This window comes from Epinephelus moara, chromosome 9 (genome assembly GCF_006386435.1).
Source record: "Epinephelus moara isolate mb chromosome 9, YSFRI_EMoa_1.0, whole genome shotgun sequence".
NCBI lineage: Eukaryota > Metazoa > Chordata > Actinopteri > Perciformes > Serranidae > Epinephelus > Epinephelus moara.
Window position 1 is genome coordinate 14,424,524 of NC_065514.1, and position 26,851 is coordinate 14,451,374.

Below are 26,851 nucleotides of genomic sequence, written 5' to 3' on the forward strand. Positions count from 1 at the left end.
TCAAAGGCATTCTTTCTTTTTATTATTGGTCCAATATATCCAAAAAAATCTTTTGAGGTAAAGATAAATTGCATCAAAACGACATCAATATACAAGCTTATCTATAATTACAACAAGATGTTATTCACATCCAAATTTACAATGAGGACTGAACGTAAACAGTACACACTGGGAAGGAGCAAAAATAGACAGAAGCTGGATTCACACATTCGTAAGTCGTCTGACTTTTAACCTTTCGTGCAGGTTTGATTGATCTGGTTAATCCTGCACTGCGAATCAGATTTTTCTCTTCACGTGTGAATCGAAGACGGGAGGAAAAGATGGGGACATTTGGCTTAGAAACATTTGATTTGTACATTAAAGAAAAACAAAAACTGTCTCCCCTTCCTCTCCCTTCTTTATAGGCTTGTACAGGGACAGCCGTCATCATCCCTGTTTGGGGATTTAACTTGAATCAGCTTTGCAGACGATGCCTTCCTTTTCATTAGAGAACCATGGCCTATTAATTGGCATTTTTGGCAACTGAAAGAAAGCTAATTAATTCTTTGTTTGATTTGTTTTCAGCAGACGTATCTGCCAGGGGTCTGAGCTACATATATAGTGCAAACATAAATCAGCAGGCACACAGTATAAGATGCAGATTTTACAATGGCTATGAGTAAGAAGTTAATTCATCAGAGAGATAATGTTGGGGTTCCAATAAGCACCAAAAATAAGAAGTTAAACTGTCATGTTTTTGGTTATGCAAGATGTACAAATCAAGAACCCCTTCTAATATGTAATCTCCACATACTCATTTGAAACCCAACAATAATCACCTGTTTCTTCTATACAAAAATAGACTCAGCTGTACCTTATAATTCAGCTGCACATCGGGGTATATTGGATATACAGTATATTGTCATTAAAGCAAAGAGACATTTCAAATCAAGTCTGAATGATCCCAAAACCTGTTCATGCTCAAGTCAGGTTACTTCAATGAGTTACTTCATCTACACCAGAAAAGTCTACAGATGCACTGATGCCTCTAAAAAAATCACTGGGATTCACAGCGCTCAGCAGGAAACAAACACGCCGATCTGATCCAGTAAATAAAACAGAACTAAAAGGAAAGAGTGATCAGAGTTGTTTTTTATGGCCTATCAGAGCATGTCTGCTACATCTCCTATTCAGTAACTCTTTATCAAGTAAATATATTAAATTTATTTAGAGTACAGTGAACAGTAGCTACTGTTGGAAAAACGGTGGAAATAAAGATAGATGCCACTTCCACAGTGCCAATATGTAAACAGATTTTGAAATGTAAAACTTTACAGTCTGATTTAAAAAAAAAATCTGATTAAAAAAGTGCCTATTGGAGTTTGCTTGTACCAAACGTGACTTTTAGGCTTGGACGGTATCCATATTTTCATACCCTCTTAAAATACAACCAGGGTTTACATTATATGACAACATTTGTGTGCAGCGCTCTCTATCTGCACCTCCACCCCCGACCAGCAAGTTTGCTACGTCCCCACGCTCTCTTAGCTTTTCCCACTTAAACCGAGAAATACAACCGTACACCTTATGAATTTAAGTTTCTCTTATTCACTGGACTAGAACTACCTTAACTGCCTTTTTAACTTATCAGAAAACACTTCATTCATACTCAACACAAACAAATATATATTACTTTAAAACGTCATTAGTCTTGTTCGTCGTCTAGTTATCTAGCCCACTTCTCTAGCAATCACCAGCACTGGTTTGGTCAAAATAATAGTAACCCTGAATTACTGTTTACAGTCCTGTAATGTAATCCCTTGATGCTATGTCTGTCCGCTCAGCTACCTGTTCCACCAGTAGAGACTGACCTCTGGTGGTGCATGATGTGTACTACATGCAAGCCTCAAAACATGCTTTTGTGAGGACGGTAAATCCGGATCGGTAAATCAGGAAAAATTGGAAATATCACCCGAATTTACCGAGTTAGATGTAAAAATATGCAGGCTTTTTGTCTCTGATGTTGCTTGCCAACTTTTTACAGTCCTGTTACGTCATCCCTAGTCGCCATGTCTGTCAGTTCAGCTGCCTATTGCACCAGTAGAGACTGACCTCTAGAGGCACATTTTGTGTACTACATACAATTCATCCTAAAAAAAAAAAAAGCATTTTTTGAGGATGGTAAACTCGGATTGATAAGTTTGGATCGGTAAATTCAGAATCGGCTCGGTAAATTTGGAAGTAGTCCCTGAATTTATCAAGTTAAATGTAAAAATATGCAAGCTTTTTTGCATCCTCTTTCTGTTGCTGCTAGCCAACCGTTCACAGTCCTGTAACATTATCCCTAGTCGTTATGTCTGTTAGCTCGGCGGCCTGTTCCACGAGCAGAGACTGACCTCTGGTGGCACATTATGTGCACTACATACAATCCATTCTCAAAAAAGCATTTTCATACGAGTACAAAGAGCGTCTGTATTTTGAACAATATTGAAAATCATACCGCCAGGATTTCTAAATGCCCTGATATACCGTAGTACCGTGATACTGCTCAAGCCTAGTGTGTTTCCACACAACACAAAAACACTGCTCCATAGTGCAGCTACTGGTCAAAGACTCTACAGGCGTTTTTTTTTTTTTTAACCCCCACAAAAAAAAAAAAAATACGAAATGTACTTGCGAAAAACAGAAAGTGCATTGCCTTTCCTGAATTCCTGCTGTTGCTAAATGAATAACATTGACTCAATCTGTGAGGTCCGGATAAACCATTTCTAAAATTTCTTTAATGTTGCTGCATGTTCATGTAGGTTATGGCAATTAACACAAAAATGATAGAACTCAGAAAATAAGAAAAAACTTAAAATTATAGTGGAACTGCTAATTTAAAGCAGTATTTGGGGATAAAAATGGAGGTCCTCTACAGTTTGTGTGTGAGCAACAGATGATACAGAAGCTCTGTTTTAATTTCTAAACACCCCTGGTTCTTCATAGTGAATTCTAATATTTCGAAATAGATACAATATGGCTGGACGATATATTCATACTCTGGATAGATATCATCTTAGATTCTGGATATCGTAAAATCATAAGGTTTGTCTTTTCCTGGTTTTAAAGGCTGCATTACAGTAATGTCATTTTCTGAACTTACCAGACTGTTGATTATTAATCAAAATCTCTTGTATCGATATTTTGTGAAAGCACCAGTAGTCAACCCTACAATATCATATTATTATAGTGCACAGCCCCTAAGATACAGATAATTTAGCATCAGTGCATCTGTAGTTCTGTCCCATGTGGCTGCCTCGACACTGACTGACCACAGTGACTCAGAAAGCTTCTCTCCATCTTACTAGCTGCATTCAACATGCCCAAATAAAAACTGTTATATGTCACCTCGCTGACTTCTGGTCGTTAGAACAGTAGCTGCTTCGTGCTTTAAAAACTCAAAGGGGAAATATGACGGACGGACATAAAGAGAACTGACAGAGTACTTAAACCAGTTTGCAAGCAGCCACAGTTACTTCATCTCGTCGCTCTCTTATCGCACTCGCATTTGGCTACACTGATAGCAGGCTCAGTAATGTGACATCAGCCTATAAAACAGGACAAAGACCATTCAAAGACAATCTGACTACAGGGCATTTAAAAGAAATAAAAACATAGGAGCCTCTCAGAACGTAGAAATGAAACGTAATTATTTCAGCTTCCTGAAATAAATAAAATTACGCAAAACAAACTCTTTATCAAACAAAAATAATGATTACATTTGTTGAAGAAATAAAGTTATGGCCTGTTTATGAGGCTACAACACAGCGGGATCTGCGCCACAAATGAGCAAGAGACAAAATCAGTGTCTTTGTAAAAAACATTCTGGGATGATGTCACTGACCCAAGTCATCACTGGTGGGTTTTTTTGCTACTTTATGCTGAGTGTAATGAGCTAGCAGTGCGGCTGAGGTCGGATAAAAATAAGGATATTCAAATGAGCCGGCACAGCATTACAAACTCAGCACGCTGCATCTCTGCTCTGTGGTCAAAAAGTCAGAAATGGCTCAATAAAGCTGGTTCAACATAAGGTTACGCATTGACGTCTAACAGAATCTCTCAGGGTGGATTCTTCCTTTCAGGCAACGCCACATCAGCAACATGTCGAGGGCAAAACAAGTGTGATGCAAAACTGCTGTTGGTCGTACGTGCTGCTGCACTACTGCATCTGAAATGGGGGAACAAATGTTTCCCATGAGTCACAGCTGAGCAGAGGAGGTCACATTGTCACACTGATCAGTCAGAGGGGTTAAGAGAAGTAAACGGCAAATGATTTCCACATTACTGGGTCATTAAAACAAACCATAGCTTTTAAATTAAATCATGTGCAGTACATGCTTTAATTTAAAAGCTATGGTTTTTAAATTGCAAAAACTCCATTCCGAGTGAGACACCGTGTCTCACTCGGAATGGAGTTTTTGCAATTTCTAGCTCTGACCTACATAATACTCCTTTGAGCACTGGTTTAACCAATTCCTCAGATGCTTACATGACACAGCCGAGATTTCCCAGAAGCCTCGGTGCTCTGTTTTCCTCTGTAGGCCCGCAGCATTGACATGTGTAAGAGCTTCACGAACTCCAACTTGAACAGATGCTCACCTGACAGCTCCTAACTCAACTCCTTTCTAAATATTTTGGATCATATCCAGCCTTTGAGCGCCACTGTTCTTAAAAAGCAACACAGATTTTGTTAATGGGGTGCAATAATGCCACATGCTCCCAATGCAGTGTTTGTTTCTTTCAGATTACTACAAGAAAATAACATTTGACTCTACACCTGATTGCTTTCATTCGTTTTAAGATAATAAATTACACCTTCAATTCCCTCTGTGAGCTTTTCACTGGGTAAATCTGCCTCTTGCACCATTTGGCATCCTCAAACTGAGTTAGAGCTTTTGCTTGAAGAATAGAGGTGACATCCCTTCAGCAGGTATAAATGGACATGGTACAAAAAACAACTTGATAGCAAGAGGAACCAGCAGAAGTAGCACACGTTGAAGCCACCAGAATGAAGTTATCGTCTTAACCACCAGGTGGTGCTGCTAGACTGCACTGGAAACACAACCGTATGACCAACTCTTCTGTGTATCTCTGCTTAAAAAACAAAATGACCTCCAACAAAATCACTTTCCTGATGAAGCTCAACATTACTCAACATGTCTATTGAGCTGTCTATTTCTCTGTAAGGATGTGGATTATAAAAACATCCTAAAGTTTCCCTTTGACGAATGATCGGTGGCTTTTAATAACGTCTCGTTTTGACATCTGTTGCTACACCTCCTGCGTTTTCTCTGCCTGTGTGTAACTTCTGGTTGAACACAAGGCTGTGCTGATGCCAAGCTCTGATGCCACGGCTTTTTTCAAGCTGATTTTAATATGTTAATGATAATAATGGCTGAAGGGAAAATAGGAACGCTGTAAAGTGTATGAACTTCTGGAAAATGGTTAGCAGTAATGGCAAGATTATGGGCATAAACATGCAAAAATAACAGGTATGGTCCTTTAAATTAATTTTAAGACGTTGGATTCCAATTTACGAGTCTTGTTTCAGTGTTACATTTTCAGAGGCTTTTGCAACCTGACAGAAAATAAAAATATGTCTGGGATGCTCTGAATACTTCATGCGAAATATAATGATCGTATCCCTTTCCTGCAATGCTGAGGAGGTATCCTTCACGTCTGGCTCGATGTGAACAGAGAGAACAGACAGAAAACGCGCCTCTCAGAGACCGCGGTTAAATAAACACAAGCAGCATTGGCAACCAACTGTTAATTTGAAATATGAAGTAGAAAAAGTCAATAGGAACAACGACAAACAAAGAACAAAAAAAACAAAAGGAAAATGTCTGTACATAGTAGGTCTCTCCTCTTTCCCAGCTGTCCTTGAATGTACCATTTGTTACCTCCTTCACAGGTCAAATCTCCGAGAGAGACAACTCCTCTCCATCTCACAGGAGAACGGGGGGGGGGCAAAGTCCAGCAGTTCCTATCTGCCGCCCCGGTTGGTCCTTTTCCTTGGCATGAGAGAGTGTGTTATACTGAGAGGGAGAGAGATACGGGGCAGAGACATGAGGAGGTGTTTCAGTTCGTCTCGCTCGTTTTGTCCTCAGTCTGTTTGTCCTGGAGAAGAGTTATGAGTGACTCCCACGCCGCCTGGCACTGCGGAGGGGTGGAGATGGATGAAGTCAGTCAGCGAAGGGGGAGAAGGAGGTGGAAGGGAAAGAAGCAGAGACAAAGGGAGAGCAGTGTTACATAATTATTATTATACAAGATATTTAAGCACTGGCAGCTTCAAGGTCACTAGTAAGACGTCCTTTGCTCCTCCCTTAAACAATGAATTTACCTCATTTGTTGTTGTATTGGACAACTTTAAATGTGAATGTCTGTGACTGTCAGTGTGAACAGGGTGTTTCTGCTAAAGAGCCCTCGTGTTCAGTGAATCTACCCCAGATAAATAAAAGGTCAACAACTGACAGCTTATTTCAGCTCACCTCTAATGGATCTGGCCCCAAAAGCTCAGCTTGCTACACAAACTAGATTATTCAACAGTACTGACGTATTACTATGTCTTCACTGTGGACCTGTTATCTGAAATATGGTTGACGCATGCTAATTCTGACCAATCAAGAGCAGCTTTCTCTTGCTGGCATTTTGTCTGGTCTGCAAGACAACTCTAGGTGTGAAAGCACCCTTAAATATAATGACTATAAGACCTTTACAGGATAAATTTTGACCCAATTTAAACATTTTGGACAAATCTTTTTCTCATTCAAGCACCGCAGGTGAGTATAAAGGTTACTGGTCCCGTATAGAGGCAGATTTTTATGTAGAAACACATTTGGCAACAAGTTAAGTGTGAGTATAAAGTAGAGACAGAATTGTTATTAGTGTTGCATGGTATACTGGTACCAACGGTAGACCACAGTACTAAAACTCCACGGTACATATGATACCATCATGTTGGAGTACCGTAGTACTATGGTACCTCACAGTACCACTACTGTGGGATAAGTTCAAAGTCCAATCGCAAGAGGGTGAGTGCGCGCGCCGAACAATAACAGCGCGCGCTGGCCACCAGGCACTCAATATGCTGCTGCAGTGGTTTGTTTTCCAGTGACATGTCAGGTATTAGCTGAGCTATTGAGTATCTTTAAGCAGTGAAAGTTATTATTTATTTATTTTTACTTGTAGGTTAGATTTGTTTATATATGCTACAGTGATTTGTTTTCAACAGAGCTCTACGGTGTGAGCATTTTACTCGCATTTGCGACTAAAAATAGTTTTGTGCGAGCAAAAGAAATCATTCAGGAGCACGCTGTGCGAGTAGATTTCAACCAGCAGCAGAAACGAAAGGCGAATCTTGCCGGTTTTGGGTTGAACGGGGGTCACAAACAGGAATACGGCGGAGCACTATGGCCACCGCAAGATAACGCGGTTTACTGGCGACTGAGAAGCCCGGCTTCAGGTCCAATAATTTCCTCTTTCGTCGGTGTCATGACTGCCCAGAAATACCTGAACAGCCGAGCCGTGGCGGCACACAGGTATGTGACTGAACAGCCGAGCCGTGGCGGCACACAGGTATGTGACGTGTCAGAGGGGAAACAAGCCGTTCACATTTCTCTCCTTGTGGCAGGTAACGGCCCACAAACCTCACCGCACTGAAGGGACTGTTCTTTACTTATGAAGGGACTGTTCTTTACTTGTCAGGGGAGGAGGGTGGCTGGTTGATTATTTATTTATTTTATTTTGATCTCCCCTATGTTCATCACTTATTGATGCTGTTTTTGAAGTATGAATAAGTAATTTATTCCATTGAAATATCAGTGATGTATAATAGAAAAGTGATTTATCTTTTTATAAATGACAAAAGGCACATCTGCCTCATTTTTGACATCTGCCTCATTTTTGCTGTGGTATCGTGATACTACTCAGAACCGTGATACTTTCACTGGTATAGTACAGACCCAGTCACCATGCTTAAAACAGTTGATGCAAAAACTCAGTTGTGTGATGACAACTTAAGGAAAATGTCATCTTGCTAATGTTTTGATCAATGAAACAAGCCGACTCGATCTTCTCACAGAGATCTAAATTCCACGCTACTGCATGGTTTTAAAGTCAAAACACAGAGCTTTACAGCAGCCTACGCACCTTTTCATAGTGGTTGATGTTTTTGTCGGCCATGCCGGTGAGAAGCTGTTTGAAGTCTTGTCTCTTGTTGCTCTGCCAACGCTCCCAGTCTGCCTTCAGGTCGGCATTGAAACACTCCACTTTGTCCTGGCATTTCTCCACCTCTGCCGGCATCTACGGCAAGAGAGAGGAAACTACAGCTACAGTGGCCTTCAGGGGACATAATGCAAGACTACAGGTTACAGGGCTACAGCCAGAGGGGGTGTGGGCGGTGCAGGAGTTTTGGAGAGAAGGGCTTTATTAGAGAAATATCAGAGAGCGAGAAAAGACTTTTATTTTTCCCTCTAAAATTCTGAGATTCTTTCTTTGTGGTGTTAGTATGGCATATGAACAAAATATATTCCTATCAGCAATGAAGGATTTTATTTTAAGAGATTGTTCACAGTATTTTTCCACTTATTCTGAAAAAGATTAACCTCTGTTGTTCTGTAAGATAATTCTTAAAATCATTACAGAGAGTAAAACTGAACTTCAGGAAAACAGACACTCCCGGAACTGGCAACAGTGAACACAGCAACTTTTAAGGCCTGAGTGTGTGAAAGGAGCCTCAGACTCAGATGAGAGGAAGGAGGAGGCTTACTGGCGTCCTGCTGTCCTCCTGTTTGCGCAATATGGCTGCTTCTAGTCGGCCCTCGTACTCCGCCTGGCTCTGGTCTCGCTTCCTCAAAACATTCTGTAATCAACCAGAAAACATCACTTGTTTTATTTTGCACAGTTTGTGTGACGTTTACTGATACTGAAATGTTTCTAAAAGAGAGACAAAGTTAAACAGAAAGAGAGATGCTGATTCAGGAGCTCTGTGAGTGCAGGACGTGACACACGCAGATTTTCAGATGCTACTTCCTCGATTCAGGGTCAAAGGTGGCTCAGTCTGCAGCTGTGTCCGAAATTCACAATGCACACTAACTCTAATCAGACTTTTTGTATGTAGTAAGTTCACACTGCAGACTGAAGAATACTCAAACTATAAGAGTGTACAAAATGAATCTGGGCAATTTGTGAATGTGGTGTTGATGCCCACTATTCTCCTGCAATGTGATGCACAAAGGAAACAAATTGTTGGTGAAACAGCTCATAAATCCCTTGGAAACAAACAACAAAAAAACAGGTTTAAATCATAAGGAAAAACATTTTGATGCTTATTTGTCTGTGACAGTTTGATCGACGCCCAGTGTCATGTATCATTTCCTGTTACTATAAAATGGTGAGGTACACTGGGGGCTTTTTTTGTACAACCCCGTCTCCAAAAAAGACACTATGTAAAATGTAAATATATTTATAGTATAGTAATATAACTGAAAAAACAATCCCTATATAGACAAGATATTTAATGTTCAAACTGATAAACATTATAGTTTTTGTAAATATACACTTATTTTGATGCCTGCAACACGTTCCAAAAGAGGGAAGCGGCATGTCAGCCACTGTGTTACATCACCTTTTCTTTCAATAACACTCAATCATTGTTGGGAACTGAGGACACTGATTGTTGAAGTTTTGAAAATGCAACTCTTTCCCATCACTGATCCAACTTTTTTCTGGCAAGAAATTTAGAATAAGCACATATTTACCAAAATAAGGGAACCTGATGAGGTAGAACATTAATTATCTTGTCTTTGTATTGTTTTCAATTGAATACATGTCAGAAAAAAAAAGGATCGGAAAATGATCACATTGTGTTTTATTTACACTCTAGACAGTGTCCCAACTTTTATAGAAAACAGTATTCTTTGATGATTAGTATGCAGTGCAAACTGAATAGAATTAGTATGTGGTATGGACCTGGGACACAGTGCATGTGTGTGTTTGTGTTTGGCATTGATTAAGCATTTACTCTGATTTTTTTATTACTATAAATCAAAAAATAATTTTCTCTTTATTTTTCATGATGGAAGTCTATGAGGGGATTTTTTGTTGCAGTACTGCAGCCGGCCACTAGGGCCACAAAGCTGACTTGCTATTCTGTAGCCAGCTCTCTTACAACAAACCAAGGTGTCTAAAGGTATCAGACCCTTAAATTTGATGCTTTTTAAGACCTTTTCAACATAAATTTTTAACCGAATATAAAACTGATTTTTGGACGATACATATTTTTGTCGTATTAAAGCATTTCAGGTAAGCAGAAAAGGTAAGATTTATGTATGTGGCCATATCCAGACGAAGATTTTATGTGGGAATATGGATCAATGGATCTACAGAATGAGTTAGGTAATCTACATTTTGTCAACAGGTAAGTGCAAGTATAAAGTTAAAAGACAGTATCAGGTTCAATGGTAGGTTGAAAGATTTGTAACATTATAAATGTGGACTTTTATGCAGATGAGCTTTAATCATTTTGACAAACAATAAATAGATGGATAAATAAAATTAGATTAAATGTTTGTGGCAATTAAGAGGTCACAAATTCAAATTTACAACTATTCAATTGCTATAAAAGGGATAGGGCTGACGTGTGTGCGCTTGCACGAGACCATGAGCCATTGGCACTGCCTCCATGTGTATTCACGTGCTTTCGCTGGTCTTGCACGCATGTGCGCACACGTGAGCACTGTGTACAGAGAGGCAGTTAGAGCTACAGGCTACAATGAGGCTAAAAACAGAGTTCAAACGAAGTTTTTCCAAACAACTTTTTATGTTGGGGCTTCAGGACACTTGGATCACTACGGACGAGCAGTATGGAGATATTTTGTGGTTTCAATTATGTGTTTTTGGACGTTTTAATCTGGGGCGGCGTCAGCCATTAGGTGTGCAGTTGTGCTGCTACCCACTCCCCCCTCGGATCTCCGCAAGTGTTGTGAGGACTCTAAAACTTCACCTGAGCCTCCCGCGGCATGAGGGTGAGTAGTTAATGGCTGAATTTTCATTTTTGGGTGCACTATCCCTTTAAGGCCTATAATTTATAAAATTAAATTTAAGACTTTTTAGGACCTGCAAACAAACAAAAGACGTCCTGTACGACGTCCCTCGTCCCTCTCACCTTCATGGACTCTATGTAGAGGACATACTCTCTGAGTACGGGCAGGAAGTCCTGGGTCATGTTCTCACTCAGGTCATCCAGCGCTGAGCAGCACGTCGTCACGCACCCGGCCACGCCCTCCAGGGGGCGCCGCAGCTCATCCTCCGACCCCACCCAGCTGGAGTACACTGTGCCGTACTCACGCAGCTCTGTCAGGTACTCTGGTGATGGGTAAAAGGAAAACAAAGAGGTGATTAAACAGACAAACAGTACACTTTCTTTTTTCCTTTTTCAGTTGAATGTCTGCTGAATTTTTAGACTTCTTGGATTCTCTGTTTCTAGATTTTAAGTTTGAGCAGCTAATATTCTGTAACAACATCAAAGCAGAAGTTTTTTTTCTTTCCTCACAGGCGATACGGAGAGATCGACGAGTTCAATTGCAAAATCTATATTTGTAAATTACACATGGGTGGGTGATGGCTAAACGCTGAGTCAAGCATGCGAGGCATTTTCTTTTCCACACACTCTGTCAGCTCGTAGGCCTTTATTATCTACAGCTCCCCGAGCTTCCATCTTATCTCCTCCAATATGGAAACAAGGACCTTTGGTTTACGCTGCAGACTCTCAGGCCACACACTGCAACACACCCACAGCCCGAACAGATGGTGACAAGGAGCATTTCACACGGCAGATGTCAGGTATTTACAGGATCACTTGTCATGCATGAGTTAGGCCTGCACTTATCAACCGTGCACCCTCAAGGCCACAGGCTGTGGGTTTTTCTCCAACCAAACACTAACGCCAGTGAATCAATACTGCACACAAGCTAGTGTTAGCCACCCAGCTGACGACTGAACACTGCATGACATAAACTAACCACAACCACAATGTAGCACATACAGAAAGCTAGCAGGAAGTAGTCCACTAAGAGAAGAAACAGAAAATAGAGGGTATTATTTGAGGGCATGTTGCAAGCAGCACACACAGCTGTTTCAAAATGTTGCTTCCTGGTGCCTCAAATACACGTCTGGAAGAAGAAATTATGAAGAAGTGGCTTTTGCTCTCTCGCTACTGGAAATGTTTGTTACATCCCAGGGCTTATGTGTACCAGCATAATGCTCTGTGTCAATAACAGAGTCAGTAAATAGAAGAGGAAGAAAGGGAGACACCTGTGCAGTTAAAATCATTTCAGAACTCAGCTTTTTATTTCTCTTTTTCACACTGAATATAATTCCAATTTATCCAGTTACTGATTGCTTGATGTTGCTCATTTATACACCTTTTAAGTATGATTTTAATGGAATAATTTCTCATTTGTTAAAGGCATACTATACAGGACATGTTGGTTACTGTCTGTAAACAACTCCAGTGAAAGTGAAAGCCAACCCCAGTTTCATTTTAGTGCACTATGTTTGCAGGGTTTTTTGGGGGGTTTTCTGACACTTACTGCCTGGCACCTGGTCACTACCTTTTAAGAGTCCCGACCTCACCTGCACACTGTGCCCACCATCATCCCGAATACAGCAATTTACAAAGACAAAAGGCATACACAGGCAGAGGTCTATGCAGATATATATACCTCCACACTTGTAGTCGATCATAAGTGATAACTTTTGTATGAGTCTATACGGAAAGCCCTCTCTTTATTGTCAAATTATAATGAATCAATAAACTGGTTTATAACCATCTGCAAGCCTGCTGGGTTCTCTATAACATGTAAAGGATGACTTAGTAGTATTGGACCTTTAGCCCTGTTTCCACCAAATACTTTCAGTATGGTACCTTTGGAACCAAAAGTAACCCTTCAGACATGGTACCTAGACCCTAGGGTTTCCACCACAAACAGTACTCTGAAATGTGGGTGGGGTTGTTGTCACTCACTGCTCTGTCAAGCATCTGCTGTGTTTCCTGGCTCTTCACCGGTCTGCACCTAGTTTATCGTCCACAGAACGAGACTGCATGCCCACATTTTTTGTACAAAATAAAACAGGCTGCAGTGAGAGTCTCTCTCCATGGGATATTTAAAAATAGCAGGTTTGTTTATTTAGTTACTCTTATGCAAGTGCAGGGGTTTAGTGTTGCAGGAGCCTACAGGAATGACACTCCGCGACCCTTTTTTTTCTCCGAGTGAGGATTAGAATATATGCCATTCACATAACCCAAGAGAGACAATAAAAACTAAAGTAATGGTCAAAGTTGTTACATAGAACTTTAAGGTGTGCTGATGGATTCACGTCATCAACTCATGCATGGAGTAACATTACAAGTTAACGTTCCACCTTAAAAGTCGCTGGCAGTCGGCCCAGTGAATTAAGTTATTTTTTCGTCAGACTCCAGCTGCTGTTAGAGGCAGCAAAACATCATTACTTTTCATAGTTACAGTTTGCTAATGTATGTAAAACTCTCCACGGTATGAACAGTGGTTACATGAGCCTCAAATCCAGCCACCTTTTTGTACCAGATCTGTGTGCTAGGTACCCCAACAGAGGGGGGGGCGTACCGAACTGAGCTGTAACTGTACTTATCGGTGGAAACGGGTCTTTTGTTGCATGTTATACCCCTCTATCTCTGTCTAGGCCCATGTTTCCCATTGGTCCCTATGATAACAAGTGTCCAATAAAGGCAAAAATGCCAAACAATGCCAAAAAACAATACCAACCAGCCGATACAGGTCATTTCATCATCATTGGTCTCCTAACCTGACTGCTCCTTGAGGATCCTCTGAGCGATGCGGTCGATGGTTCCCAGTTTCTGGCTGAAGGTGTCCAGGTATTCTCCCATGGCGCAGAACTCCGGCGGCCGCGCCCGCAGCTTGTAGCCTCCGGCCACGTGCTTCACTGACTCGCCTACTTTGGTCAGCAGGGCCAGACCCTGACGCTTGTTCAGGTCCTGCAGACACAGTGACAACAGGCCCCGACATTGAGAATCACAGTACACAGGTATGAATCGACAAACAGGAATAAAACATGGACCTTGTGATACTCAAACACAGACATGACCAGTTTTCTATTCATATTTTGTAAGTAAATAATACAATCTAATCCAAAAATGTTAATATTCTGTTCGTCTCTCGTACCTGACGGGCTGAAATTGTCACATGCATGTTTAAAGGAACCCTACAGCTACTTTGGTTGTTTATTTTATCACCGGTGTGACACTGTCGATGTTATGCTTATGCTCCACTTTCTTTTACCGAGTCCAATTATTTTACTGCTGCAACAACCTCATTTCCCCACAGGGATCAATAAAGTCTTGTCTTGTGTCTCAGCTACTTAGAGACAAAAATTGTGACTGATGGCAGATCTGGAGAAAACACACACGCACGCACGCACGCACGCACGCACGCACGCACGCACGCAAGCAAAAGCTGTGTGTTTTGTGGTACTGCACTTTACTGACAGATAGCTGCTGAGATTACATTTTGCGTAATGACACGCAATATAACACAGTGAATTGCACACAAGCATGTGACACAAAAAAGCTCTGTTGGTTTGCCTGACTGACCTGAATTCATCTGTGTGTTGATCATGTTGAGCAATCTTTTTTTTCCTGTCCCACAAAGTCAAATAGTGAACTTTCCACCCCTTGTGTTCTCTCACCTTGGCAGTTAGGAAAGCGTTTAGATGTGGGTTGAAGGAGAGGACGGGGTGGTCGGCGACTCGCTTCAGGAACTTGTCCAGAGCCTTCATCCGCGTCTCCACGAACTCTTCCGAAAAACGATCGACCACGCCCTTCATCACGAACTTCTCTGGCAACGGCTGCAGATGAGGAGAGATTAGAGGAAATGGGATGTCAGAGGATGTAAACAGAGGGTTTCTCAATGACAAGTGGGACACAAGGCTGCGTCGTGGCTCATTTGACCTACAGGGATGAGGTGGGTTGGCTGGCTGTCCTCCAACTTGATCCTCAACCAGTCAAAGTCCTGGTACCGCCGCCGCACACAGTACTCCGGTAGGTCAAACTCTACCCGTGTTGTCTGAAGGAAAAACACACACAAACAATAAATCACCTTCTAAAAGCCAGTACATTAGCACACACATCACAGGCACACATTATACTGGAGGGGGAACATGTCTCTGCACACATCAGGATTACTGTACATGCTTGTTGACCTTGAAATATAGCTGACACTGCACACGCACACTCTCTTTCACACTATAGTGTTAAATGGCAGCCCCCACATGCTCTCAATTAACACTTTGTGCTCATAGTAGGCTGTGATATTTGTCTACGGCTTCTGAGCCAAGGCACCATGGTGCGCATAGCAACTGTCGTCATGACGCCACCCGACGGCTCCTGGCAGTGTCTCCCCCTGAATCTGTTTCTTTCATTACACGACGGAAAGGCCCTGCTGAAAGTCAGAGCAAATTAAGTTGAGTCAGGCAGCGCGGCGGCTCCGAGGCCTGCTGCTGTGTTTACTGGCAGACAGATGTCATGATGGAACACAAGATCCACATAAGTTACTGAATACATCTCCCCGCTGGAGTATAAATCTTTTATGGGGAGCTGGAGGAAGTGTTTTCCTAACAGAAGCTGCATCTGGTTCCATCAGCCTGGGATGCATTCTTTGCCTGCAGGAGGCAACATCTGCGGGTTCGCAGTTTCAAATTGGTGCCTTTGCTTTTACTTTCCATTCCTGCAGGTGGCACATTAGCTTTGAACTGATAGCACAAATGTTTGCAGAATTTTCAGATATCAACAACAGAAAATGCAAATTTATGCACTTTTTCATCCATTGCTGTTTAGCGAATGCTGAGGGTTGGTTCATCAAGATAAGTAGAAGGTGGTGCTAATTCTCCAGTCAGGAGAAGAAGACGCAACAAGATAACGTAATTAAAAAGGAGCACCAGTCAAAGCCTGGATGTAAAATAAAAACTTATCTGTAAATGACGGGACAAAATTTTGGTATCAGAAGTGTTCTGGTTTCCATTTGTGGCCCAAGTGAGATTGACCAATTACATTCTAACGGCAGCAGAGTCTTAAAGCATGACGAGTTAGCTTCATATTTGCTTTATTTAAATTAATGTCCATTTATATGCAGATATGATAGGCCAGGGGTAGGCAACCTGTGGCTCTTTCGCCCCTCTCCAATGGCTGGGTTTGGCAAAAAAATAAATTAGTAATAATATAGAAATTGATAATGGCTATTATTTAACATTTTCATTTAATTTAAGTAGTCTAATCGGTTTGAGTCATTTTTCATTGAAAAGTACTATAAAAGTACCCCAAAATACTCTTATTGCAGCTTCTTACGTTCAGATATTGGCAGCTTTACACACTCTCCCACGACGGTGGACTAAAACCCTTTGGCATGAGTACGAAACAAGACATTAGATGACATAATTTTGGGGTTTGTGAGAGACAGACCGACATTTTTCAACATTTTAACACATTTTTCGATGAAATGATTAGTCAACTAATCGAAGAAATAATCGACAGATTAGTCGACAATGAAAATAATCGTCAGGTGCAGCCCTATAGCCTACACACTGAATAAAATTACGTTTTTACATTTCGTCAACTAAATGTATATGATATGGCCTATCTCTTTTTCCTATAAATTTTGCCGAACTTCAATAGTGATGGCTTGTCTTGGATCTCCCTAGCTAAACTAAGCTAGCTATGGATTCCAGATTAAAAAGTCTTGGAGGACAATAGAGAACTTAACAGTGTGTGGACATGTTTGCCTCTACCGCCAACTCTGCAAAGTAGCTCATTTAGATCTATTAGTAATGTTGATGGCCGAATTTTGACTGACTGTTAACTGCATCATAACGCTCGAATATGTTCTACGGCTCCAGGCAGATTATTTGAGACCTTTGGATAGTAAGGGTTTCTGACCCCTGTGATAGGCTAACGGAGATTAGCTGAGATGTCTTAGCTCAGATATCTGGCCCAAAACATTGGCCCTTTGCCCCCCAGAAGCTTATCTTTATCAGATAGCCAACGGACTCTGAGACTGACCTCCCCAAAATAAAACCTTACATCTTAACTGTACATCCAAGAATAAACTCTCTAGAGTTGTGACAATGGCAGGTAGAATAGTTGGCAGGCCACAAAAGCCCTTGACCCAACTCTCTACAGAAAGGACGAGGAAGAAAGCCAGGAGTATCTTCAGCCAGTTTGAGCTCTTGAGCTCCAGGATGTGCTATAGAGTGTGGCAGTAGTGCCTCAATATAGTGTGCTATAGTGGCTCTGGCAACCAAAAACGTATTTAAGAAGTCCGTCTTCCCAAGTGACATCAGTATAACTATCCATGAGTATCCTCAACAAAGTGACTGATGACTCTTAAACCTTAGTCAGACAATGAGCCGATCTAATGTGTATTCACTATGATGGATTACCTACTACAGGTGGCGCAGAGAATTTCACCGTATGTTCAGAAAAATGGTTCGGAGCAACATCAAGCATAAAACATGCTAAACAACCACCATGACCCAATTAGACAGAGGTTTAATACGACCCCGAATGCCCAAAGAGAACCAGGTAGACGGTGTTACCATGACACCAGCCAATAGCCGACCTTGGTGGAGACTCTGTAGGTGATGTAGGTCTCCATGGTGGAGACGTGCTTCTTTGGGTCGTCGACCGTGACAAAAAGGTCACGGGTCTCTGCAGCGTCCGCGTAGGGGTCCCGCACATCTGCTTCCAGGTCATCGTCCAGCTGCAGCCTGTTGAAGAGCGAGGACGTGGAGGCGGGACTTGACGTCTCGACGGGCGTGCCGTTGGTCAGCCCCACTTCCTGCGTGGACAGAGACAACAATAGTGACACCAAATTCAGATGATGTGGAAAAAGCAGCAAACAATGGGCTGATAGATTGATGCTGATGGGGATGGGGATGGGGACGGTGATGCAGTCGTGTCTCTCGGTCAATGGGGCTGTTGTCGAGGCTGCGAACACACCCTGCATCATCTGACACTACTGCTGTCTCTATAATTGAATGATGGATGAGAGGAGAGGAATGGAGCATTTGTGGAATTGGGGATACATTTCCACAGCCAGTACGACAAAATCAAACTGTGGGACAACAATGGATAGGTATACCATCTCTAGGTTGACGAAACGAACAAATATTTGAAAGAACCCATTGGTGTTTGAGTTTTTTCCATTAACAGATGATGACTTTTACTTTATATAGACAGATCCATTTTCCTGAAGTGCCTTTAATGGCCTATTTTCTGGACAAACAAGCATTTGGTGCATTAATCCACACAAAACAGATTCGATAAATATCTCTATCAAACTGATGTAAGACTATTCATACACTATTTGAAGGTAACGCTCTTACACGGGTGTTTCAGTGCAAAACACACGCTGTCAGACTCGTTCTAACACTTTCAGTTTTTCCAAGTGTTTTCTATAGCAGCAAATAGAGAGCAAACAACAAACTTCCCCCGCAGGCTCCATCCAAAAACAACAAGAGCGCTAAAAAAAAAAGCTATAAAAGGCAAATAACTGGACAAAAGTGTTGGCTGTGGAAAGTGCCTCTGCTAAAATGAAGAGACAACCTGTGGATTTGGACACGTTATTATTAGAGAGAAGAGAACGACGTGGTTGATTCTATTTCTAGGTGCTGTCGAATCTCATTTCTCAAGGATACATATTAAAAAAGCACATTTCAGAGGATTCATACATTACTACACAATTACACGGGACTCTGAAAATCACATTAGCGAGCAGCAGGCTGAAGGCAACAGAATGTTAAGTGTAAACAAAGACTAAAATGTAAACAGCGCTACAGGAAGGTAAGCAAAACACAGAGACAGCAGGGCCGCGTCATCAAAACTGGCCCTGAAAGTAAACCTGACACACACATCTCTCACTACAGCAACCTGTTCTTGTGACAACACTTCTCACGAGTCCTCCAGGGCCCCATCTGACCTCACGTGAGGACACCAGACTTCCGTCCACGTTAAGGCGCGAGTTAAAAAGCAGCTAATGTTCAACCTGAATCACTTTTTCTTTTAATCGCCTCCTGTGTTGCAACTTTCCAATTTGACCGGCGTCAAGAAGTGCTACCCTCTGTCTCTCACTCCTACACACACACACACACACACACACACTCTCTGCAAGTTCACACGCTGACCAGACACACATAATTTTTCACACCACTCTGTCTCTGCTTCTGTATACACACACACACACACTCACACATACACGGACAGGCTGCTGACGTTGTGAGAGCACTTTTTACACTGTGGTCCTAACCTGCACTGGTAATCACACTTCAGATAATTGCGTTGCGTTGCATCATTACACCACTGTGAATGAACAACCAGGCCGAGGCAAAGTAGCCTCGACAGACAGGGCTGTACCCTAATTCATTTTTCACATGTGAGGCTTCTATTGAGGCTATCGAATGGGGGTCTGTGGAGTTATCCTACGATGGTGCAATGGTGGAAGTAGCATCTTACAAATGCATGCTCAGTAGAATAAATGGCGACCAGGAGAAAGGAGAATCTCCTTGGGACTGGTTATGGACTCATATCAAAATGGAGGATAAGCCAACATAATTATGAACTTGCTCAGTGATTATGTGACCCTGTAGAGTGATGTTTAAGGGACATACGTGTGACATATTTTTGTTTGTTAGTTAGCGTTCTTCTCTTTCTTTCTAGACTTATTTGTTAATTTTTCTTTATGTACTGGAGTCCAACTCCATATTATCAAAAAGTACGTGCCTTGTATTCTTGTACGCCTGGAAAATACTATATAAATGCCATACCGAGCATTTCAAGACAATAAAAACTTGAATTATTAGTTTTGAACATCTGTCATATTTTACATCGCCTTTTCAGTTATTTTTGTAGTGTCAGTGCCAGCCTGGTGCTGCTGTTTCCTGTGTGTTTGCATGCTGGCCTGGTGGATTGATAGTAAGTGCTGGAGCGGTCACTGGAATGGACTGCTTGAATCGCGGAGCGCTGGGCTGGCCGGAAAACCTGGATCGGACTCAATGAAAAACTGGATAGGAGTTCTGGATCCGTATTTTTCCATGTAGTCCGATCCGGTGCACATTTTTTTGCTAATATCGGTGGCCGATACCGATCCGAATTTCGGATCGGGACATCTCTACTAATGAGGGCATAAAATAACAATGAAATATACCAGTGGTTCTCAAGCGGTGTGCCATGATGCCAATCCGGGTGTGCTGTGGGATTTTGTGACAACCACACATTATTATTACTGCAATATTCGACCTACACAAATAGTTATGAATCAATTTTTAATTTAATTTTAATTTTTAATCAGTATGTTGTGTGCACACATTTCCTAATAAAGACGCAAACTCTGACTAAAAAATGTAATTTAATTGAATTTAAAAACCTTCACAGGGATTATCTTACATTATTTCCCCCTTAAATGGATGTCTAATTGGTGCTTTGATGTCATTTAAAATGTTTAAGATGAATTCTTGAATCATTTTGTTAATAAATATTTCATGAGTAATGGTTGGCTGCCAATTTTTAGTCAATATTAGTAAATAAAAACAAACATTTATGCAGCGATAAGAGCAACAACACAGGTTAGAGAGGCTGTTGTGCACAAATATAAACACAGAAGACCACTGAAAGAGGCCAACAGTCACACCCTTAGACATATGGCAACTTTATGCTACAATAGACGAGGCAATAAAATAAATGAGAACATTATTTCAAATTTAAGTGTTATCATTAAAGTCTGGTGCAGAAGTTCGTTGTGCAAATGATGGAGGCTGCAACCTAGGTAACTATGTGGAAATGTTTGGATGGCATGAGTTGGAAACAATCCTGTGCAGTCAGGAGTCTAACACTACAGATAGTACAATGCTGATAGTATTAGTGTTGCTCAATCTTAATCTGCAACTGTGCAGAAACATCAGGTTTAGTGAATAGGGATGCAAACAAAGGCTGCACAGCTTTGAATGTTGATTCAGAATTTGAATGTCACCCTTACAGAGTCTGAAGTTTCAGACTATTTGGTACAGCCCTGACAGACAGTGAGGAAGAATCTGAAAATATTACACTGGGCGAAGCAGATCTGTTTCAAATACATGGAAAAGTTGGGAAGCTGTGATATGGGAGTTGACAGATGTGAAGTTCTACTTATCGCTAATACTGCGATAAAGCTCATATTTTGCATTTTAGAGTGTGCTAGCTCCTTTAAATCTTCTGAACATACTGGACAGTTTTTTGGAGAAATATGTGGGCAGACATTTTGACGTGTCAGAGCAGGACAAACACAGATGTTTCTGATAACATTAATGATGGCTGCATTCTATTCAAGCATCCCAGTGTGACAGAGAGCCAGCATGCATGATACCAGCACCCTGACACCAAAGCAGTTAAACGGAACTCAGCTATTATTCAGTGTACTATTTAAACCTGTGCTCTGCCTACTGTGACTTGCCAAAATATCTCAGCTGAAAGGGGCCAAGTAAATGGCACCAACCTCTGTTTAAGGATATGACTGTTACTGCATGCAGTCTAATAGTTGGACCCAAAGTCTCATATTAACATAAGAACGATACTGAGGCACTGAGTCAAAAATAAACTGTGCATGAACTGCAATTTCCAGATTTTCAAAGAAGTCTGTTCGACCGGAAATTCTTGTTTGCTTTCTCAGGTAAAGAAACTAAGACCGTAACCATAGCAGCAGGTCAGTGATGTCATTTCCAACCATTACTTTGCACTGCTGGTCATAATATAATTGATCTTCTATTTTTACACCTGCAATTTTGATATTTTTATTTCATTCCTGTGTATTTCTCTTGTATATTTTAAAATCTAACACTACTTATTTTTGTGTCATATATTTCATTTTGATCTGTTTTTGTCTTCTTGTGTTTAAATTACTGTCCACGTACTGTTTGATTACTTGCTGTAACACAAGAATTTCCCAGTTTGGGATCAATAAAGTACGATCTATCTATCTATCTATCTATCTATCTATCTATCTATCTATCTATCTATTTGTTTGTTTAATATTGTGTGTACATTAGTACGGAAGTGTATTGCATTCACTTGACAAATTAAAAATAAACAGTTTTATTGAGTATTTTTTTCTGTTTTTTGGAGTAATATTTTATTTTTCTGTTTTACGGTGTAATTTTTTCTGTTTTTCGTGGTAATTTTGTTCCTGTTTTTCGTAGGGTTTTTTTTTTGCTTTTCGGGGTAATTTTTTCTGTTTTTCTGAGTATTTTTTTCTGAGTTAAGAGAGCAATAGAACAACAGACGCTTTCATTCCTTTCTTGAGTAAGGTGCCTGCGTAAAGTCGACACACTAATGATAACACCATCTATATGACTTAAAGACAAGAGTATCTACCAGTGTCTCAAACCAAAAACAAAGTAAAACTGGATTAAACTAAACAAGCGGGTCATGTTTGCTTCCATTACATCAAGCTCTCAAGAAAGGAATGAAAGCGTCTGTTGTTCTATTGCTCTGAGAAAACAGAAAAAAATACCCCGAAAAATAAACAAACAAAAAAATACTCGGAAAAACAGAAAAAATTACTCAGTAAAACAGATTTTTTTTTTTATTTGTCAAGTGAATGCAATACGCTTCTGTACATTAGTGACCTGCCTTTTTTTTTTGCACATGGACCCCGGGAAGAATAAAAAATAAAAAAGGAAGGAAAAAACGAAAACCTCAGCAACTTGTTGCTATATAATATAACTTCAGAGCATTATATTTTATGCAAGATGCATATGAAAAATATTGCTTGACGAAACACAAAGTGATAGCACATTTATCCATGGTGGTACAATACACTTAATTAATTATTCTAATAATAAGAAATCTTGTGGTCTTGCTGGAAGATACAGAAATTTGGAGATGTTATAGGGCAAGAAATAATAAAGTCTTCGCCACTGATCTAAGAAATGATCCAAAAGACATGCTACTTTGCATATCAAATGGTTTTATTTTTATAAGTTTAAAAGGTAAAGCCTATAAACTGCAAGAAAGTGTGTACCTCTGACTGGATATCAGACAGAATTCCGGCTGAAACACAGCAGCATAAGGTTGTACTTGAATATATGTCTTTGGATTATTTGACACGTATCCTGCACTCGAAAGACGATGTGTTTCAAACAACATGGATGTCTTTTATGTCTTGTTATGTCTTTTGGATTGGAAATTTCAAGTATTCTTATGAGAGGGTTTATGTACTGTGGGACTTACATGTCTTGTCATTTGTTTTATTTATTTTAGTTAAAGTGTGTAATTCCTGAGTGTCTTCACTTTATAGATGTTTGATCTGTGAGCTGAGTTGTTTTGTTTGTATATTCTGTTGGATGATATATGATTTGTTTTCCACTAAAAAAAATTAATAAGACGGAATCTGTCTAATTGTTAAATCTGCAACTGGATCTGCATTAAAAAAAAGTTACAGACAAGATTTTGTCATTCTCATAGGCAGAAAATAGCACAGGTTAAAAAACGTAAAGAATGCAGAGTTAGAAATGGTTCCAAAAAAATCTAATCCAACCCCAAAAAGAGACCACTTGTTCGCAGACCTGTGATCTAACTGTCCATCAACTTTAATGGAAACATGTTGACAGATTGGTCGACTGGGACCTGAACCATTAGCTCCTCTGTGACGGGCGAAAACAAAGGGACTCTTACAGACTTCACATTTTTAATTAGTGCGATCTTTTGCCTCTGGTTACTCAGAAATAAGAAAAATTAACCTATCACGTCATCTCCTACTGGCAATAATTAACTGCAAACCAAAGTGGCTGCTAAGTGTGTGGACTCTATGTAAAACAACAGCAGGAAGAATAAAAGCTTTGTGGTTTGTTTGCTGGGTCCATCCTTGTTTACACAGCACGCTGAGGCTGATAATGATGTCAGGGCCCTTTACAGAAAATGGAGACCAAAAGAGGTGTAAACTGGAGTCAGTGTAATGCAACATGATCTAATTCAAATGGTGTTAACATGTGACTCATTGTAGCCTTTGAGTATGTGTGTATCAGTGAATGTATGTGCATTATTTGGATTATTTTCTGCCTGTTTTTTTTATGTATCTGCTGCTTGTTTTTAATGCTGTATGGAGCTAAGACACTGTTTTGGGGGTTTGCATGCATGCAACAGTGATTTAGTGCAACTCAGGTTGAACTTTAACCTCCAGTCATGGGTGATAAATCTTCAAACTGACAAAAATTAATTAATATTACCCAGGAAAGGCGTTGATTTATGTTTATCCCATTATCTCCATTAAACTTCCATCACTTTGCTGCCACTTGTTTAATGGGTTTAGCCACAAACACTGGTGCCAGCCTGTAAACAGGTTAGTTTACATAGTATACTTTGGTTAGCAGTGCTGTTCCCGTCGCCTGGTTGTTCCCTATCAGTCAACCCGGTGAGGGAGCAGCCCCAGCGGACCCTACCTTGTCCCCTCCGATGTTGACGGTGACGGAGTGCGGCTCCTCGGCGGCGGACAGCGGGTGGAGGATCTCCGCGATGGGCTTCTGCCCCGAGCTGGCCAGGCCTCTCGGAGCGCCGACACTCATCCTGCGGGAGGCGGGAAGACGTGACCGGGTGTCGGAGGGGGTGCTTAACGGCTGTCCGGTTCTCCGCGGCTGGTAACGGTTGGTGGAGACACAGGGAGGCTTCTTGCTCCGTTCAGGTCTCTTCGGTTGAGATGTTACACCCGCTGGTTGGTCACAACTGTCAGCTGACACCCACCACGCAGCTCCGGAAGTTTAACTGCGCGGACCCGGATATAAACACACGCGTCACGTGACAACGGGCAACCAATGAAATTGTAAAGATCGTCTATTGAGAGGATCAGTGAGCTTGTTACTGACACTGTTAACCCTGCTTATTTCCCCACATTACTACAAAGAAATACAAGGAAAACATCATGTAAAAGGCAGTAATTATGAATGAAATATTAATACAAATACAAAATAATTATCTGTTTTGAAACGAAAAAAACATTCCCAACTAAAGGTCTACTTACTGACTTTTTCCCCTGGGCTTTCAACTGTATCTCATGGTTAAAAGATGGGCTTTTCTTTGCCATTGAGATATCACTGTCATTGTTAACTGTGCAAGATCGTGAGATGGTAAATGGACTTGCACTTGTATAGTGCTTTTCTAGTCCCCTGACCACTCAAAACATGTTTATGCTACATGTCACATTCACACACCAGTGGATGTGCATGTCCATAAGTTGACTGGCTCCTAAGGTCGACACAAGGACTGGAAGGGCCAGAGATTAAACTGCAGATCTTCCGATTAGCAACAATCTACCTTTACTTCCTGAACCACAGTTGCCCCAATGTGGTTGAAAGCTCTGGAAAAAAAGTTAGTAACCTAATTCATGTATTTATTTGTTGAAATAGTAATTTGTGCTTTCGAACAAATAACTTATGCACATGACCAAGTAATTACATGAGAAGCACGTGATGACTGAAGTGCTCATTGATTCTAAATTTCTAATTTGTTTTCAAGCACCGCATGGACTTGCACCTGGTTACATCTCTGCACTGCTCATCCCTTACTCAAGGTCTAGAGACAGGGGCACTGTAGTCGTGGGAAAAGTGGGACTGATTACCTGAAGGGAGGGGGGCTCGAAAAGCCTGGCATGAAAAGTTTGGTTTTGTTTGCAAGTTTTAAAGTAATTAATGCCCAAACTTAATAGAAAATGGCTGAATAAATGGGTATAGAGACTAAACTCTTTATTTAAAAAATTGTGGAAGCTAAAAAAGGGAAATCAGGGCTCCAGAAAAGAAAAGACAAGAAAAGAAAGAAAAGGGAATATAGCAAACTGACTATGGCCCACAGAGACTGCTCATGCATACAGGCCCAGACTTTGGTGCTACACCCCTGTCCCGAACCCTCAGATCTGGGGTCTCGTATATAAACACTACGTACGCACAAACCAGGCCTGAAAGAGACGTATGCCACTTCCCACAGAAAAACTGTGATCTATTTAAACAGACTTGATGGGAGAAACTCTGACCCATGTTTAATGAACATTTTAGAGAGGAGGAAATTGGTGACGCAGATGGTGAGGTGGAAGTCTGATTGTTTAATATTTTTTTGGGCTTTTGTCTGTATGTATATTCTTAGTGTAGACCCTGCGCATTGTTTTATAAACAAGACTCCTAGTGACCAATCACTGCTCTTCATTTCACCCACCCAGTTAAAAATTAAAGGTGACAGAGCATTTTCAGTTGTTGGCCCTAAACTGTGGACTTGTCTCCCACTTATGATTAGATCTCCTCCCTCCATTGATACATTTAAAACCCATCTTAAGATCCATCTCTATTCATCAGCCCTTTAATCATCATCACGATATCATGCCTGACCACTGCTTGACACTACCTGTAGGCTACCTGTTTCTCCCCCTGGGCAGTAGGAACACTGAACAAACAGTAATCGTGTGCAATGCTAATTTTGTGTTATGATCTTGTCAAGATATTGTAGGCTCTTATTAATTTACTTACATTTTCCTAATTATGGCTGTTTTTATTTGATCATGCCTCTGTTTTATTTAATTTTTTTGTGAAGACTTTGGTCAATGTTCGTTGTTAAGGTGCTCTATAAATAAATCTTGAAAGTTTACTGAGCATGTACAGTAAAAAAATTTGAGGAAACTATTTTCATTTGAATTCTAGTGTTTGTATATTTGAGGTAAGCATCTATATGATACCTTAATTAATTTAAAGAGCTAAAAAATAAAATACATAAATA

The 26,851-nt window shown here is 40.8% G+C and overlaps 1 protein-coding gene across 2 annotated transcripts; it reads right to left on the reverse strand.

Annotated features, from left to right (window-relative positions):
• On the reverse strand, positions 1–24,829 carry snx30 (sorting nexin family member 30). 2 transcript variants are annotated; one of them, XM_050052580.1, is made up of 9 exons: positions 24,538–24,829; positions 17,691–17,909; positions 15,033–15,143; positions 14,767–14,925; positions 13,867–14,056; positions 11,189–11,388; positions 8,792–8,884; positions 8,173–8,325; positions 1–6,180 (listed from the first exon to the last, which is right to left on the reverse strand). In XM_050052580.1, exons 1-9 carry the CDS (start codon positions 24,658–24,660, stop codon positions 6,103–6,105), a joined length of 1,326 nt encoding a protein of 441 aa, XP_049908537.1. In that variant the 5' UTR covers positions 24,661–24,829; the 3' UTR covers positions 1–6,102. The 2 variants fall into 2 exon arrangements, with proteins under 2 accessions (XP_049908537.1, XP_049908538.1); XM_050052581.1 differs by lacking the exon at positions 1–6,180 and having other exon boundaries at positions 8,249–8,361.
• Positions 24,830–26,851: the final 2,022 nt, after the last annotated feature.